Here is a 17,500-nt window from a genome sequence, read left to right as displayed (position 1 = left end):
ATAAGAGCCGGACACCGGGTGTTATCACAACGGGAGGTTGAGTCCGCCTCGAAGGGGAAGGACATGAAGCGGTGTGCTAGCAAGGATGTTGGGCCTCGAAGGGGGTGGATTGGAGGGTCCCACATCGATTGGAGAAGTGAACGAGTGCCAGCAAGGACGTTGGACCCTGAAGAGGGGTGAATTGTGAGATCCCACATTGGTTGGGGAGGAGTACGAAACATTCTTTATAAGGGTGTGGAAACCTCTCCCATGCAGACGCGTTTGAAAAACCATGAGGGAAAGCCTGAAAAGGAAAGTCCAAAGTGGACAATATCTACTAGTGGTGGACTTGGGCTATTATGGACCTATTGACTCTGCATATGATGTTTTTATGTTGTTTGAAGTATTAAATGTTTAATGCGTTTAATTAAAAGGAACATGTCAGCCTGAAGCACTTGTTGGTTAAGTTTTCATACCGTGAATGGGGCATAGTGTCCACTTATAGAGGTTCTGCAGATGGTTTTCTGTTTTTTCTTTCTCTGTTTCTTTGTTCTCCTCTTTTTGTTTTGTCTTTTTATTTACTACTTACGATCCAGTGGCGACGCACTTGAATTTAAATCCATGACAATCATTCTTGAGATTTCTTTCTCTTGATAAGGAACATAATATTTCATTGATAAGACGAAATTACAAAAAAAGTGAAATTCCTCTTCCGAATAAAGAGACAAAAATTGTTGAGACTTTGGTATCGAGAATCTTCGAGCTACCGCTTGGTCCCATGAATTTTCTCATCCTAATAATGAAATGGAACTAGTTCTAATTTTGGTTCTATTGTACATAAAATGATTGGGGTGTTTTAGAGTGCAGAAAAAGTAAGAAGAATAAGATAATACTCTTGGTGCAGGTTATTCTTTAACTTCTTGTCAGGGAGTAACATAAAACAAGATTATCTCTTGGCTTCTTAATAGACATGGTAATTTGGAATATTGGAGGGATTGAAAAAATAATTACTCAGGTACATTATTAAAAAAATATATTTCTTCTCTCGTTCCGTTTCTTTTATGCCAAGTCTCAATTAAAAGGTGTCTTGCAGATGAGGACGGTTTCTTAGTACCCCTCTCACATACTGGCACACATGTTCGTGTACTTATGCACACACGAAGGAAGTAATAGATTTATGTTCTTGAACATGTGTAAGGTATGNCGGCACACATGTTCGTGTACTTATGCACACACAAAGGAAGTAATAGATTTATGTTCTTGAACATGTGTAAGGTATGTGTATCACATGGTTTTTGGTAGAATTCACATATATGAGTAAGAGAGTGCCAGGCTAATCTGCAACATCCACTGTGGTTATTTTCGTTTTCTGACAGAATAATATGCTGCATACAAACAGGGAAACTTGAAAGTCCGAATTGATATAAGGGATAAAAATCAAATTTTAAAAGATTATATTTACGATGTCGGTTCGTTTACAGTCTTCTCCTGAAAGGAAGGTCTTCGTATTTGTTTTGTGGTTATCTACTTTGGTCCTATTGTGGAGATNAATAAGGGATAAAAATCAAATTTTAAAAGATTATATTTACGATGTCGGTTCATTTACAGTCTTCTCCTGAAAGGAAGGTCTTTGTATTTGTTTTGTGGTTATCTACTTTGGTCCTATTGTGGAGATTTTTTTCTGCGTATTGATGTGATGATCTCTATGTGATTATAGCTACTTTTTTTGTATCAACTACTCATTCTTTTGTTTCTCTGTGGATTTGTATTAATTTAGCTGGTTGAGAAGCCCGTTTTAAAAAAGCATCTCTTGTTTTCCCCCTCGTTCGTGTCGATAAGTTTTCTGTCCAGTAACAAGGAGAAGAGGGTTCAGGCAGGTTTCTGATTTGGTTTTAGGAAAGTGGAGCTGTGGTGGGCTGGCGGCTTAAGTTCATGGGAAACCTTAATGATAGAGAGATTGAAGGGTGTATGGCTATCTGGAGCAAGGTCAAGGTCCTTTACTCCGAGCGATTCTAGGACGTAGTTATACTTAAAGGTTGGAACATTTTTTTCGTCAAGTCATTGTTCAACAACCTGGCTGCTAATGATTTTATCATCTCCCAAAGTTCTTCTGCCAAACAATCTTGAATTTTGAAGGTCAGGAGAAGGTTTATTAGGTGTTGTGACTCTTTTTCTTGGAGGCATCAATAACGGATCTATTCCGAAAGAGGAATCATTATACTCTGTTTCGGGTTGCAATCCTAGTGCAAATTTGAGCAGAGATGCAAATCACTTGTTTCAGTATATCGCTTGTATTTGGTGAACAGTGTATTTCTATTGCTCGTAGGTAGAACCTCTTCAGTGAGTTTGGTAGGCGGGTTGTGAGATCCCACATCGGTTGGAGAGGGGAACCAAACATTCCNCTTTGAAGTATTAAATATTTAATGCGTTTAATTAAAAGGAACATGTCAGCCTGAAGCACTAGTTGGTTAAGTTTTCATACCGTGAATGGGGCATAGTGTCCACTTATAGAGGTTCTGCAGATGGTTTTCTGTTTTTTCTTTCTCTGTTTCTTTTTTCTCCTCTTTTTATTTTGTCTTTTTATTTACTACTTACGATCCAGTGGCGACGCACTTGAATTTAAATCCATGACAATCATTCTNTTCAGAAGGGAAAGCCCAAAGAGGATAATATCTGCTAGGGGTGGGCTTGGGCTGTCACACGGGTGGTCCTTCCTAGAGATGCCCAAGACTTCATTCTCAACATGTCATGTAGCTATCCTTTTCGGGGCAAGGCGAGAGAAATATGAGAATCTCCAAGGAGATGATATGGGCTGTTTCTTGATCGACTATTTGTCATTGGTGTGTTCTTCATGAAGTTTTTGTTTTTGTTTTTGTGAGTAGCAAACCTTTTGTTGAGTAAGTGAAGGAATAGTAAGGATGATAAGAAACCCACCCAAATCAAAGGATATTACAGAAACCACATGCACAGGAATTTCTTAATTCTATCCCGACTTTCATAGCTGATTGTCACATTGTGTACAAAAATCACATGGTTGATTTCTGCTTCGTACTGGTTTACTTATGTATACACTATATTATATGCTTGATGAGCTATGGTTGTATCCCTTGTCCTCCTTACCCTCCTAATGCACACTCCGGTCATATTGAATAGGACGTGGGCCAGAAAATTATGCTGTTTATGCAACAATGTAAGCGGGAAATCTGTATCCTTTCCGCATCTGGTTCGATCTCCAATGCATCTCTCCGTCAGCCGGCCTCATCCGGTGGCAATGTTACATATGAGGTATTTTTGTTCTCCCTATTTGATATCGTAGCTCTTCCTCCTTGGTGTGTGGAAGAAACGATAACAAGAATGATGCTTTGTAGTAGCAATCGTGGATGATTTTATCGAGTTGTTGATATATTTTGTGGGCTGTTTCGGAAAATGGACAAAAGATAACTGGCTACTCATTTGGATGATGATTTCTGTTTTTTTCCTTCCAGAAGTTTGCTTATGAATGCATTAATATAACTATTTGCATTGTAATGTTACTATTAGGGCCGTTTCGAGATTGTTTCGTTATGTGGATCTTATGTACGAACTGACATTGGAGGAAAGACTGGTGGTCTTAGCGTATGTTTGTCGAGTGCTGATGGCCATATCATAGGAGGGGGAGTTGGTGGACCGTTGATGGCTGCTGGACCCGTGCAGGTACCGTAACCAACATATTGTTTTTCTCGTCTTTTCCCTAAGAAGTTCATTCAATGTTTGAATGTTTTATTGCATAAAGAGTTTTAGATGTATTATTCTTTTGCTTAGTTCATTCTTGTACGGATCTGTCCATTTCAGGTTATTGTTGGTACTTTCATAATCGACCCGACAAAGGAAGCTGGTGGTGGGATTAAAGGCGATACATCTGCCGGCAAGTTGTCCTCACCCACTGGTGGGACATCGATGTCAGGTCTACGCTATGGTTCGAACATCGACTTGGGAGGTAATCAAGTCAGGGGAAACAATGAGCACCAAGGTATCGGGGAGAGTCATTTCTTGCTTCAACCCCGGGGAGTGAACCTGACATCTCCTCGATCCAACTGGAGAACAGGTCTGGATGGCACCACCACTGCTTATGATTTTACAGGTACACAGGCACACTGAATCCGTTCATCGTTTCCTTTTTCCGAACTCGTGTTTTTATGAGGTTGGGAACTTCTTTGTGCAGGAAGAACAGACCATCATTCTCCCGAAAACAGAGATTACGATCAGATTCCTGAATGAGAGTTAACATACGAGACGAGACAAGATGTGACTGCAAAGTATGTTGTAGATAAATGTACAATATCAACCGCTGCAACGCCAGCAATCTTCGCTTCACTGTGTTAGCTAATTCTGTGGTTGTAGTATGCACCATACTGTAAAGGTGATAGCAAACTCTTCAGAAGTTTTTATCCTTCCATCCATCCACACCTTTCATGGTGTACTTGAATGTCTAATTCTAATTCTCCTGTTTTTCCCCTTTAGATGAACAAGTTTGGTGTAGTTGTTACAGTTTGCAATCTGCAATTTGATCATATAAACAAACCCCTAGGGTGATTTAGAATCAAATCTCACTTTTCTATCGCATTATATTTGGATTGAACATTTCATGGGAGTGTTTGGCCGACCATCTTGAAGTTTGTTGGTCGTTGGTCGGTGGGGTTTGATCTATATACGTTATAACATGGTGAGTAAATAACTTCACCGTATCAGCTTTAATAGTATTCAGTGTTCCACCCAACCAATTTCATTAGAGTCCATGGTTGCAAGTTTCTATCTTGCAAAGGTGTGGAAGCTGGTTGAAGAGAGGGACGAAACATTATAAAGGTGTGGAAGCTTCTTTTTAGTAGACGCGGTTTAAAACTGTGAGGTTGATGACGATATGTGACGGTGTAAAGTGGACAATATCTCTTATATCAGTTATTTCGGTTAGATTTCTGTTAGATGTGACATGGGTTCACATCATCTTTATCTTTATCTTCTTATTTACATAAAGAGCATGTTAGCTGTCGTTACCATAACAGTTATGTCTACATCTTCCAAAACCAGAAAAATCCGAAACCCATTAATTCAGTTCCTCGTTCTTCGATCTCCCTGTGGGCGCGCACAAATCCGGATTACCCACCAAAAATTTCCCCCCAATTTCCTGCATGGCCAAGCCTCGCCCAAACCCAGTTATATATATTAATCTTTGTTTCAATTTCAGAAGTAGCAGCTTATGGGAATCGGGGTTTGATTCTTCTGAAGCTTCTTCGTTCTTTAATGGCGGTGTTGAAAGGGAAATACATCAAGTTTCCGGGCCGGACATGGTCCACATTCAAGCTTTCCAAGATAGTCATGGCCTTCCTTTTGGCACTTGGGATTTCCATGTTCATCGCTTTCCGATTCTTCTCTCCTACTGAAAGTTCTCATAGCAATCTACTCCACCGGCTCGCTTCCGTCCAGCATAGAGCCGTTCATAGGTACTTGGCAATGCTTATTAGCGGAATCAAATGATTTTGATTTTGATTTTTGATCTTGGAGCCCAACCCCCATTTTTTGTTGCAGTGATGGATTGGGGAAGAGAGAGGATCAATGGGTTGAGTTCATTTCATGGGAGCCTAGGGCTTTTGTTTATCACAATTTCTTGGTAAGTTCTCAGAATTTTGGATTCCTTTTGGCTTTTTGTTTGGTTTTTGTCATGTTTTTGGTNATCACAATTTTTTGGTTTTTGTCATGTTTTTGATTTTGGACAGTCCAAGGAAGAATGCTTGTATTTGATTAGTCTTGCAAAACCTTACATGAAAAAATCAACTGTGGTTGATATAAAAACTGGCAAGATTAAAGATAGCAGGTCTGTATGTGTCATTTTCATTTTTGTCATCAATAGAATTTGTCAATCCTGACTATGAACTAACGTTGGTGGGGCTTACAATGTCATGTCCGCAGGACGCGCACCAGTTCCGGGATGTTTCTGAATAGAGGGCATAACAAAATTGTCAGCAACATAGAGAAAAGAATAGCAGATTTTACATTCATTCCCGTAGGTAATGATATCCAAATTTGCATGTTACCTTGGTCAATTTCTCATGCTTCTTGTGATGATTCTTATCTATGAGGGCTTCAAAACATGTTTGAATCATTGTTTTTGAAATCTTGTTTCTATGTGTTAGTCTTGTCTGGTGGAACATGATAGTGATTTGGTTGACGACCTTACTTAAACAAGTGTCAATAACATCACGTATAGTTAGACTAGCCAAATTGTGAGATCCCACCTCGGTTGTAGAGGGAAACAAAACATTCCTTATAAGAGTGTGGAAACATATTCCTAGTAAGCACGTTTTAAAACTGTGAGGCTAACGATGATATGTAATGGGCCAAAGCAAACAACATCTACTAGCGGTGGACTTAGGTTGTTACAAATGGTATCAGAGCCAGTTATTGGACGGTTTGAAGCATTGTTTGGAATAAGGCTAGACCTTCTCCATCGTAGATGCATTTTTAAACCGTGAGGATGATTGTGATGTGCAACCGGCCAAAGCGGACAATATCAGCTAGCGGTGGACTTGGGTTGTTACAAATGGTATCAGAGCCACATATCGGGCGATGTGCTAGCGAGGAGGTTGGGTCCCAAGGGGTGGAAACTCCTCCCTAGTAGACATGTTTTAAAACTGTGAGGCTGACGGCGATATGTAACGAGCCAAAGCAGACAATATAGCAGTGGGCTTGGGCCGATGAAAAATGAGCTAATTTTCTCGTGGGTTTGTTCTCCATTCTAGTTTTGAGGCCCAANTCTGTTTTTTTCCCTTCCCGAAGTTTGCTTATGAATGCATTATTATAACTATTTGCAATGTAATGTTACTATTAGGGCCGTTTCGAGATTGTTTCGTTATGNTTCTCGTGGGTTTGTTCTCCATTCTAGTTTTGAGGCCCAAACCAAGCAGGGCTTTGGTGAACACTATTCATTTGCTTACTGATGCTTTGTAGACATCACTGACATTCTTGGTCTCAATACATTTTGGTATTAATGTTGATATTCACTATTCCAAACAGAGAATGGAGAAGCACTTCAAATTCTGCACTATGAAGTCGGGCAGAAGTATGATGCTCACTATGATTTCATTTCTGAGGAGTTCATCCGAAAAGGAGGCCAAAGAATAGCCACCCTTCTCATGTATCTGTAAGATTCAAATTTTACATCTCTCAAACTCATCTGCCCCTCTCTACCTCTCTCTCTCTCTAAAACCGTGACCGATACGAATGCAGGTCAGACGTCGAAGAAGGGGGCGAGACAGTGTTCCCAGCAGCCGAAGGGAACTTCAGCTCTTTGCCTGGGTGGAATGAACGGTCTGAATGTGGTAAAGGTGGTCTCTCTGTAAAACCAAAGATGGGAGATGCATTATTGTTCTGGACCCTGAGGCCTAATAATACCTTAGATCCTACAAGTTTGCATGGTTAGTGATATCTCCTGCACCAAAATCTTAAATATTTCCATGTAGTTGATTCTAAAGAACAAGATATATGCCTTTGCTCAGGGTTGTGGGATCATTTTAATGATTGTGAAGTAGAATTAATTTGACATTCTTGTGATATGTAGGTGCTTGCCCTGTCATAAGAGGGAACAAATGGTCATGTACAAAGTGGATGCATGTTAATGAATACTAATTCAAAGGTAAGTTATCGACTAATTTTAGTACACAATGTTCCTACATTATATATATACCCACATATTCGAATCAAGATTTAAGATTTTGATTTAGTACCTGATGGCCTCGATATTTTCTTGTGTCTCCTGTGCGACATCACATTACCTACTTGTTGTCGTTGACTAATTCTTACAAACCAACACGGGCTTTTTCAACATATTTTGTTTTCACTCGTATGCTTTCATCATCCAACTTAGAATTGTTCCAAGATAAGAACGCTTAATTTAGAAGATTTTTTTTATTAAGCCACTGAAAAGGAACGGAACGTGCGCCTTGTTGGTATANACTTTTATACATTATTTAACAAAAATATCATATAAACTACCTTTGTTAATTTACTCGATGGATCGAAGGATGTTTATATAAAGATTTTGATCAATCTGAGTGAAACTCGATAGATAAATCCCTAATTACTATTTTAAACGTCGATGATTCAATGTCTGATCATCGTAATTGTTCTAATAGCTCAAACCCACTACTAACAAATATTGTCATAGTGGCTCGTTTCGTATCGTCGTCAGTCTCACGGTTTTGAAACGCGTTTGATAGGGAGAGGTTTCCACACCCTTATAAGGAATGCTTCGTTTCTCTCTCCAACCAATGTGAGATCTCACAATCTACTCCCTTTGAGGTCCAACATCTCCGCTCGGTATTTGGCTATGATCCCATTTGTAACAACCTAAGTCCACTGCTAACAGACATTGTCCGTTTTAGCACGTTATATATCGTCGTAAGCTTCACAATTTTATAACACATCAACTAGAGAGTTTTCACAATTTTAGAAGGAATGATTCGTTCCTTTCTCTAACTGATCTCAAGATTTCACAATTATGGTATTCAAACCATATAATTAAATTAGGCTTTTAATGACACATGAGATTCCAAATTTGAATTTCATGAACTAAAAAAAATCAAATAAATTAAGTTTTGAGATCCAAAGGATTATTNATGAGATTTCAAATTTAAATTTCATGAACTAAAAAAATCAAATAAATTAAGTTTTGAGATCCAAAGGATTATTTATTTATTTATTTATTTTTGTTTCCAAACAAAAGGAATTGATATTTTAGGAATAGAATGTCTTTATCTTATTTTTGTAGTTCAACGTTTTATAGGGTGAGAATTCGAACATCAATCCATTTCGTAGATGCCACGAGATTCAAACAAAAATTTGAAATCCATACTCAATAAACGATCATCNGGAATTGATATTTTAGGAATAGAATGTCTTTATTTTATTTTTGTAGTTCAACGTTTTATAGGGTGAGAATTCGAACATCAATCCATTTCGTAGATGCCACGAGATTCAAACAAAAATTTGAAATCCATACTCAATAAACGATCATCTCGATATCACTGTTGACTTCTGGCAACTGAGAAGAAAACGTCGACGGAGTAAAAAATGGGAAACTTCGAAGAAGAACTCTTACACTCTGTGTACTTCCCACTTCAATTGTGCTGGTTTAACATAAAAATAGTTGTCTAACAAAAAATAGTTAATTAANAATAACAAAAAAGAAAAAAAGAGAAATATTTGCACCGAAAACCATCTCATTTCTCATTATAATGCTAAAAATATTTAAATAACAAATTATACTGAAAATAGAAGAGTAAATGACAACTTAATAATGCTCTTACACTCTGTGTANTAACATAAAAATAGTTGTCTAACAAAAAATAGTTAATTAAAAATTACGGATCACATTCACTTGGTAGGGATTTATCTAACAATCTCCTCCTAAAGCTCTATCGTATATCTATCTTATTTTGTTTGAACTCCGATTCGAGCCCTATGGCTCAGTGTCCCTGGCAGCATGTCCTTCAAACTCCATGTCTTGTTCGACCACCTCTTCTTCGAGCTAGCGTGTCGTCAGTCTAGGTGGTTCATCTCTTCCCAGTAGGTCTTCCATCCTCCGGTACCTAGCCACCAGACCATCATCGTAATTGGCATCTAGCGTCGAATCTACAATACGTGGTGTTGCGAACTCCATTGGTTTAGGGGGGTGCAGCTGGAGTTATGGTTGGGGTTGGCATAGGCGTGTCCGGTGCAGCTGTTGGCAGCGGTGATGATTCCCGATGCTATGCTCCTCCTTCTCCCGGCTTAGTGACGAGGTACTCCACCGTGAATTGATTTGGATTTTGGTCTGCCTCGGTCACGTTGTTCTACTGCCAGAAGGTGGTCTCGTCAAAGATGACGTCGCACGACACGTGAGCTCGCCCCTCCACAGGATCATAGAACATGTACGCCTTGTTTCTGGGTTCGTAGCCGATGAAGACGACCTTCAGCCCTCTGGGATCAAGCTTGGCGAGGTGGGGACGCGCGTCCTTCATGTATGCGACGCAGCCGAACGCTCGGAGATGATGTACCGCTGGCTTCTTGTTGTACCAGGCCTCGTGTGGCGTCTTCCTGTCGAGGCTTCGCGTTGGCAACCGATTGAGGACGTAGACGACCGTCATTACAGCCTCTCCCCAGAACCTCCCAGGCATCCCGGTCGTCATCAGCAATGACCTTACTGTCCCGATGATGGTCTAATTTCGGCGTTCCACCACCTCGTTTTGCTGGGGGGAGTAGCGCGTCCTGAGTTGCCGTTGCATGCTGAGCTTGTCGCAGTACTTACCGAAGCTCGCCGAGGTGAGTTCTCCGCCTCGGTCCATGCGCAACACTTGCATCTTCTTCCTGCATTCGGCCTCTGCTCGCGCTTGAATGCGCTTAATCGCCTCTGTCGCCTCACTTTTCGCTTGCAGCAGGATCAACCACATGAAGCGACTTTTGTCATCGACCAGTAGGAGGAAGAGGGTCTTGCCGCCTGGGGTCGCTGGCTTGATGGACCCGCAGATATCGTCGTGCACGAGCTCCAACGGCTCACTGGCGCGGTAGGCTGCTTGAGAAGGAAAGGGGTGCTTGCCGATGAGACACCCGTCGCACAGCCTGTTCACGTCTTTGATTGCCGGCAAACCGTGCACCATCTTCTCCTTGTGTATTTTTTGTAGGGCAGGAAAGTTTAGGTGCCCGTACTTTGCGTGCCACCTCCAAGATACTTCTTCGGTCCTGGCCGAGAGGCTAATTGGTTGCTCTATCTCCAACTCCAGGATGTAAAGACGGTTTGTCGTGCACCGAACTTGTGTGAGCAGTCGTCCTCGATCATCGTGGATCTTGAGTAGCCCGCGCTCGATGGAAATGTGGCAGCCCGCTCATCGAGTTGACCCAGGCTCACAAGGTTAGCCTTTAGCCTCGGGATGAAGTAGACGCCGGTCAGCTTATGGTGCTCGCCTCCCTTGTNTTCGGCGTTCCACCACCTCGTTTTGCTGGGGGGAGTAGCGCGTCCTGAGTTGCCGTTGCATGCTGAGCTTGTCGCAGTACTTACCGAAGCTCGCCGAGGTGAGTTCTCCGCCTCGGTCCATGCGCAACACTTGCATCTTCTTCCTGCATTCGGCCTCTGCTCGCGCTTGAATGCGCTTAATCGCCTCTGTCGCCTCACTTTTCGCTTGCAGCAGGATCAACCACATGAAGCGACTTTTGTCATCGACCAGTAGGAGGAAGAGGGTCTTGCCGCCTGGGGTCGCTGGCTTGATGGACCCGCAGATATCGTCGTGCACGAGCTCCAACGGCTCACTGGCGCGGTAGGCTGCTTGAGAAGGAAAGGGGTGCTTGCCGATGAGACACCCGTCGCACAGCCTGTTCACGTCTTTGATTGCCGGCAAACCGTGCACCATCTTCTCCTTGTGTATTTTTTGTAGGGCAGGAAAGTTTAGGTGCCCGTACTTTGCGTGCCACCTCCAAGATACTTCTTCGGTCCTGGCCGAGAGGCTAATTGGTTGCTCTATCTCCAACTCCAGGATGTAAAGACGGTTTGTCGTGCACCGAACTTGTGTGAGCAGTCGTCCTCGATCATCGTGGATCTTGAGTAGCCCGCGCTCGATGGAAATGTGGCAGCCCGCTCATCGAGTTGACCCAGGCTCACAAGGTTAGCCTNTCGTCCTCGATCATCGTGGATCTTGAGTAGCCTGCGCTCGATGGAAATGTGGCAGCCCGCTCATCGAGTTGACCCAGGCTCACAAGGTTAGCCTTTAGCCTCGGGATGAAGTAGACGCCGGTCAGCTTATGGTGCTCGCCTCCCTTGTTGACGAACAGGATGGTGCCGCGCCCTTCGATCTCGACGATGGAGCCGTCGCCAAACTTGACCGTCCCGCGAATCCCTGAGTCAAGCTCGGAGAACGTAGACTTGGCCCCGGTCATATGGTTTGTCGCCCCTGTGTCGAGGACCCATCGCCGGTGCTCTTGCTACTCGCCTCTTTCACGATTTGAGCGAACACTCGCTCCTCCTTCAATTGAATTGGCTCCTCAGCCGATGCCTTTGTTACGCCCAGCTGGAGCTCTTCCTCAGGTTTGAGGCTCAATGGAGCAGCTACGCCATCGTCGATTACCTCTATGGACCCGGAATTGGAGACGTTGGGTAGGACTGATGCACTCACCATGAAAAGAGTCGGCTCGTCCTCCTCGGATTGGGCCACGTGGACTTTTTTCTAGAGCTTACTCCAACAATTCTTGCTCAGGTGGCATTTTTTCCCGCAGTTCAAGCACTGGATCGGCCCACCATCAGTCGACTCCTTCTTTCTCGCGCGTGTGCTTGCGAGATTTTCATGACTTCTTACCGCCTTTGCGGCTGGAGGACCCGCTGCTCTCGCCGGTGTTGTCGCGGAGCTTTAGGCGTGCAAGTCATTCCCCTCCTCAGTGAGGAGTAGACGACCCTCCTTGTCGACAGCTGAAGTGGCATTCTTCTTCCGCTGCTCGACGTTACGCAGTCCTCCGGTCACCTCTTCCATCGTTAGGTCGTTCACGTCAAGTAATGTCTTTTTCCTTGAGCTTGCTCCAACAATTCTTGCTCAGGTGGCGTGTTTTTTCCCGCAGTTCGAGCACTAGATCGGCCCGCCATCATTCGACTCCTTTTGATTCCCTTCTTTCTCGCGCGTGTGCTTGTGAGATTTCCATGGCTTATTTCCGCCTTTGCGGCTGGAGGACCCGTTTCTCTCGCCGGTGTTGTCGCAGAGCTTTAGGCGTGCAAGTCATTCCTCCTCAGTGAGGAGTAGACGACCCTCCTTGTCGACAACTGAAGCGAACATTCTTCTTTTGGAGTAGAGCTACGCCGTCGTCAATTACCTCCATGGATCCGGAATTGGGGACGTCGGGTAGGACTGATGCACTCACCATGAAAAGTGCGAGATTTCCATGGCTTCTTACTGCCTTTGCGGCTGGAGGACCCGTTGCTCTCACCGGTGTTGTCACGGAGCTTTAGGCATGCAAGTCATTCCTCCTCAGTGAGGAGTAGACGACCCTCCTTGTCGACAGCTGAAGCGGACATTCTTCTTTGCGGACATTCTTCTTTTGGAGTAGAGCTACGCCGTCGTCGATTACCTCCATGGATCCGGAATTGGGGATGGCGGGTAGGACTGATGCACTCACCATGAAAAGAGTCGGCTCGTCCTCCTCAGATTGGGCCACGTGGACTTTTTCCTTGAGCTTGCTCCAACAATTCTTGCTCAGGTGGCCTTTTTTCCCCAGTTCGAGCACGGGATCGACCCGCCATCAGTCGACTCCTTATTTTGATCCCCTTCTTTTCCGCGCCACCTCTTCCACCGTTAGGTCGTTCACGTCAAGTAATGTCTCGAGATTCACCATCCTCAAAACGAATCTTTGAGAGCTCCTTCCGTAGCTGCTCGATGTTGGATTCTCGCACTCGCTGCACACCAACCGACAGGATTTGATACCCTCCTAGGCCGATTGTGCGGTGTGCTTTGTGAAGAGAGACGCATAGAGGCGTCGGATATACTACACAGAGGCGGTCGTCTCCCTGATCACCCACTTGACGTCCGTCTTCGCAATGTCAGCCTCTCTTAATGGCGGCGTGGAGGAGTGAGTGAGTCTGCCCAAGATAGACCCCACAATGTGTGTATTTTCGCGCTTTGCATTTTCTTCTACTTGAACCTAAGACATGTGTGTTATTAGGTCAACGCTTTAACTACTTGAGCTATTCAACTTGACTTTTGATAAAGTCGGCTCCTGGCAATGCTCTAATACCACTTGTTGACTTCCGGCAATTGAGAGGAAAACTTCGAGTAAAAACTACCAAAAGAAAACTTCTTCCGACAAGAAAATAACTAAAAAAAAAAAGAAAAATTTACACTCAAAACCAGATTCTCATTTGTCATTATATTTAAATAACAAATTATCCTACAAATCGAAAAGTAAATGGCAACTTAATAATGCTCTCGTATGAACGTGTACTTAACGTACAAATAGTTACCTAAAAAAAAAAAAAAAAAAAAAAAAAAACTTAACTAAAAATTAGGAATCATTCATTATCTGAGGATCACAAAATTAAATATTTCATATCTTTTTATTTAGACCCAATATCAGTTCATATCATCTAATCTTTACCTTAATTTACAAAAAGAGAAAGGTTTGCTGTCGTTACCATAAAAAACCAAGTCATCTCGGAACAGTTACGTATACATCGCCCAAAATCCAGAAAAATCCGAAACTCATAAATCCAGTGCCTCGTTCTTCAATCTCCCTGTGGGCGCACACAAATCCGGATTACCCACCAAAAATTCCCCCCCAATTTCCTGCATGGCTAAGTCTCGCCCAAACCCAGTTATATATATTAATCTTTGTTTCAATTTCAGAAGTAGCAGCTTATCGGAATCGGGGTTTGATTCTTCTGAAGCTTCTTCGTTCTTTAATGGCGGTGTTGAAAGGGAAATACATCAAGTTTCAGGCCCGGAAATGGTCCACATTCAAGCTTTCCAAGATAATCATGGTCTTCCTTTTGGCACTTGGGGTTTCCATGTTCATCGCCTTCCGATTCTTCTCTCCTCCTGAAAGTTCTCATAGCGAGCTACTCCACCGTCTCGCTTCTGTCCAGCATAGTGCCGTTCATAGGTACTTGGCAATGCTTATTAGCGGAATCAAATGATTTTGATTTTGATTTTTGATCTTGGAGCCCAACCCTCTTTTTTTGTTGCAGTGATGGGTTGGGGAAGAGAGAGGATCAGTGGGTTGAGATCATTTCATGGGAGCCTAGGGCTTTCGTTTATCACAATTTCTTGGTAAGTTCCAGAATTTTGAATTCCTTTTGGCTTTTTGTTTGGTTTTTGTCATGTTTTTGGTTGAAATGCTTGCTGATATGAATGATTTTGGACAGTCCAAGGAAGAATGCTTGTATTTGATTGGTCTTGCAAAACCTTACATGGAAAAATCAACTGTGGTGGATATTAAAACTGGGAAGAATATAGATAGCAGGTCTGTATTTGTCATTTTCATGTTTGTTATCAATAGAATTTGTCAATCCTGAATATGAACTAACGTTGGTGGGGCTTGCAATGTCATGTCCACAGGGCGCGCACCAGTTCCGGGATGTTTCTGCATAGAGGGCAGAACAAAATCGTCAGCAACATAGAGAAAAGAATAGCAGAGTTTACATTCATTCCCATAGGTAATGTTATCCAAATTTGCATGTTACCTTGGCCAATTTCTCATGCTTCTTGTGATGATTCTTATCTATAAGATGTTTGGATCATTGTTTTGGAATTTTGTTTCTGTGTTAGTCTTGTCTGGTGGGACAAGATAGTGATTTGATTGACGACCTTACTTAACCAAGATTTGTTTTATACGTTGTACAATAGTGTCGTTGAGTTGTGAAGATAGTTATTTCACTGTATTCAACATCATTAAGCTGTTCAATTATAGTTCAGAGACATGGTTAGACTAGCCAAACCTCGATGAAAAATGAGCTCATTTTCATGTGGGTTTGTTCTCCATTCTAGTTGGCTTTGGTGAACAAATCATTCATTTTTATCTAAGCCCACCGCTAGCAGATATTGTCCTATTTGGGTTTCTCTTTCGGGTTTCTTCTCAAAGGTTTTTAAAACATGTCTGCTAGGGAGAGGTGTCCACACCCTTGTATAGAATGTTTCGTTCCTCTCTTCAACCGATATGGGATCTCGCAATTCATGCCCCTTTGGGGCCCAACATTCTCACTGGCACACTGTCTAGTGTCCACCTCCCTTCGGGACTCAGCGTCCTCGTTGACACGCCGCCCAATGTCCACCTCCCTTTGGGGCTCGACGTCCTCCCTAGCACACCGCCCGGTGTCCACTCCCTTTGGGGTTCAGCGTCCTTGCACACCAACCGTGTTTGGCTTTGATACCATTTGTAACCACCCAAGCCTACCGCTAGCTGATACTGTTCTCTTTGGGTCTTCCTTTAGTTCGAAGGGGAGTTCCAAAAATTTTGCGCAGATGATGGGGAGGTTTACACACTTTTATAAAGAATGTTTCGTTCTCTCCTCCAATTGATGTGGGATCTCACACATTTTCTTTTTGATGCTTCGTTGATATTAGTAACATTCTTGGTCTTAGTTCATTTTGGTATTACTGTCAATATTCACAAATTGAACAGAGCATAGAGAATGTGGGTTTGTTTTCCGTTCTAGTTTTGAGGCCCAAACCAAGCAAGGCTTTGGTGAACACTACTCATTTGCTTGTTGATACTTTGTTGACATCACTGACATTCTTGGTCTCAATACATTTTGGTATTAATGTTGATATTCACTATTCCAAACAGAGAATGGAGAAGCACTTCAAATTCTGCACTATGAAGTCGGGCAGAAGTATGATGCTCACTATGATTTCTTTGCCGATGAGTTCAACATCAAACATGGTGGCCAAAGAATAGCCACTCTTCTCATGTATCTGTAAGATTCAACTTAGACATCTCTTGAACTTATCTTCCCCTCTCTACTCTCTCTAAAACCGTGACCGATACGAATGCAGGTCAGACGTCGAAGAAGGGGGCGAGACAGTGTTCCCAGTAGCCGAAGGGAACTTCAGCTCTTTGCCTGGGTGGAATGAACGGTCTGAATGTGGTAAAGGTGGACTATCTGTAAAACCAAAGATGGGAGATGCATTATTGTTCTGGAGCATGAGGCCTGATAATACCTTAGATCCTACAAGTATGCATGGTTAGTGATATTTCCTTCACCAAAATCTTCAATATTTCCATCTAGTTGATTCTAATGAACAATATACATGCCTTTTATCAGGGCTGTGGGATCATTTTAATGATTGTGAAGTAGAATTAATTTGACATTCTTGTGATATTTAGGTTCTTGCCCTGTCATAAGAGGGAACAAATGGTCATGTACAAAGTGGATGCATGTTAATGAATACTAATTCAAAGGTAAGTTTTCCACTAATTTTAGTACACAATAGTCTTATATCATATATACACTTATATACTTAGGTCTCAGATTAGGATTTAAGATTCTAGTACCTGATGGTCTCAATATTTTCTTGGGTCTCTTGTGCGGCATACCACACCACCTACTTGTTGTCGTAGACTAATTCTTACAAACCAACACGACCTACTTGTTGTCGTAGACTAATTCTTACAAACCAACACGGGCATTTTCAGCATATTTTGTTTTCACTCGTATGCTTTCATCATCCAACATAATTTGAGAGTTTTATTATTAAGCCACTGAAAAGGAACGTGCACCTTGTTGGTATAGGCAGTAACTTCGATTCATTTTTTAGTCTGTCTCAATCACTCTAATACGAATATGGTCTCGTCTCGTCATTTGTGTGCTCTTTTTTTTTACTTGGGTGTCATAATATATAGAAGCGGGTTTTTAGCCACAAATCTTGTTTTATTAGCAATAAATGATATATTTGAGTATATGACATGATTTTAAGTGAGACTATTTCCAAATTGCAGGGTGGAATGAAGGTATACATTTGTTGAGAAGAAGACTAACTCTTAT

General features: G+C 42.4%; 3 protein-coding genes across 3 annotated transcripts in view; all 3 read left to right on the top strand.

Moving 5' to 3' along the window:
• The window catches only part of LOC111798679 (AT-hook motif nuclear-localized protein 14-like), a 6,049-nt gene extending 1,468 nt beyond the window's left edge, over window positions 1-4,581 (top strand). Inside the window, exons 3-6 of the mRNA XM_023681979.1 lie at window positions 3,133-3,264; window positions 3,520-3,672; window positions 3,811-4,099; window positions 4,181-4,581. Of these exons, the coding sequence (XP_023537747.1) occupies window positions 3,133-3,264; window positions 3,520-3,672; window positions 3,811-4,099; window positions 4,181-4,236 (630 nt within the window). The 3' untranslated portion in view covers window positions 4,237-4,581. The remainder of the gene's footprint in view (window positions 1-3,132; window positions 3,265-3,519; window positions 3,673-3,810; window positions 4,100-4,180) is intronic.
• A 178-nt stretch (window positions 4,582-4,759) lies between these two features.
• Window positions 4,760-17,105, top strand: LOC111798682 (probable prolyl 4-hydroxylase 3). Its single transcript, XM_023681984.1, has 8 exons — window positions 4,760-5,456; window positions 5,542-5,623; window positions 5,730-5,827; window positions 5,923-6,020; window positions 7,027-7,153; window positions 7,240-7,427; window positions 7,571-7,645; window positions 16,918-17,105. Exons 1-7 carry the CDS (start codon window positions 5,257-5,259, stop codon window positions 7,636-7,638), a joined length of 861 nt encoding a protein of 286 aa, XP_023537752.1. The 5' UTR covers window positions 4,760-5,256; the 3' UTR covers window positions 7,639-7,645; window positions 16,918-17,105.
• Window positions 14,150-17,500, top strand: part of LOC111798681 (probable prolyl 4-hydroxylase 3) — a 10,433-nt gene continuing 7,082 nt past the window's right edge. Inside the window, exons 1-8 of the mRNA XM_023681983.1 lie at window positions 14,150-14,619; window positions 14,705-14,786; window positions 14,882-14,979; window positions 15,075-15,172; window positions 16,303-16,432; window positions 16,512-16,699; window positions 16,843-16,917; window positions 17,455-17,499. Coding sequence (XP_023537751.1) covers window positions 14,420-14,619; window positions 14,705-14,786; window positions 14,882-14,979; window positions 15,075-15,172; window positions 16,303-16,432; window positions 16,512-16,699; window positions 16,843-16,910 — 864 coding nt within the window. The 5' untranslated portion in view covers window positions 14,150-14,419 and the 3' untranslated portion in view covers window positions 16,911-16,917; window positions 17,455-17,499. The remainder of the gene's footprint in view (window positions 14,620-14,704; window positions 14,787-14,881; window positions 14,980-15,074; window positions 15,173-16,302; window positions 16,433-16,511; window positions 16,700-16,842; window positions 16,918-17,454; window position 17,500) is intronic.

This window comes from Cucurbita pepo, chromosome LG07, assembly GCF_002806865.2.
Source record: "Cucurbita pepo subsp. pepo cultivar mu-cu-16 chromosome LG07, ASM280686v2, whole genome shotgun sequence".
Taxonomy (NCBI): domain Eukaryota; kingdom Viridiplantae; phylum Streptophyta; class Magnoliopsida; order Cucurbitales; family Cucurbitaceae; genus Cucurbita; species Cucurbita pepo.
This window is presented reverse-complemented; position numbering and strand designations above follow the sequence as displayed.

Bases quoted from the DNA above. Each gene is read 5' to 3' on its own strand.
- LOC111798682 (XM_023681984.1), top strand. From the start codon at position 5,257: ATGGCGGTGTTGAAAGGGAAATACATCAAGTTTCCGGGCCGGACATGG. The intron at 5,828-5,922 runs GTCTGTATGTGT...TCATGTCCGCAG, and splicing joins GGCAAGATTAAAGATAGCAG to GACGCGCACCAGTTCCGGGA. The intron at 7,428-7,570 runs GTTAGTGATATC...TGTGATATGTAG, and splicing joins AGATCCTACAAGTTTGCATG to GTGCTTGCCCTGTCATAAGA.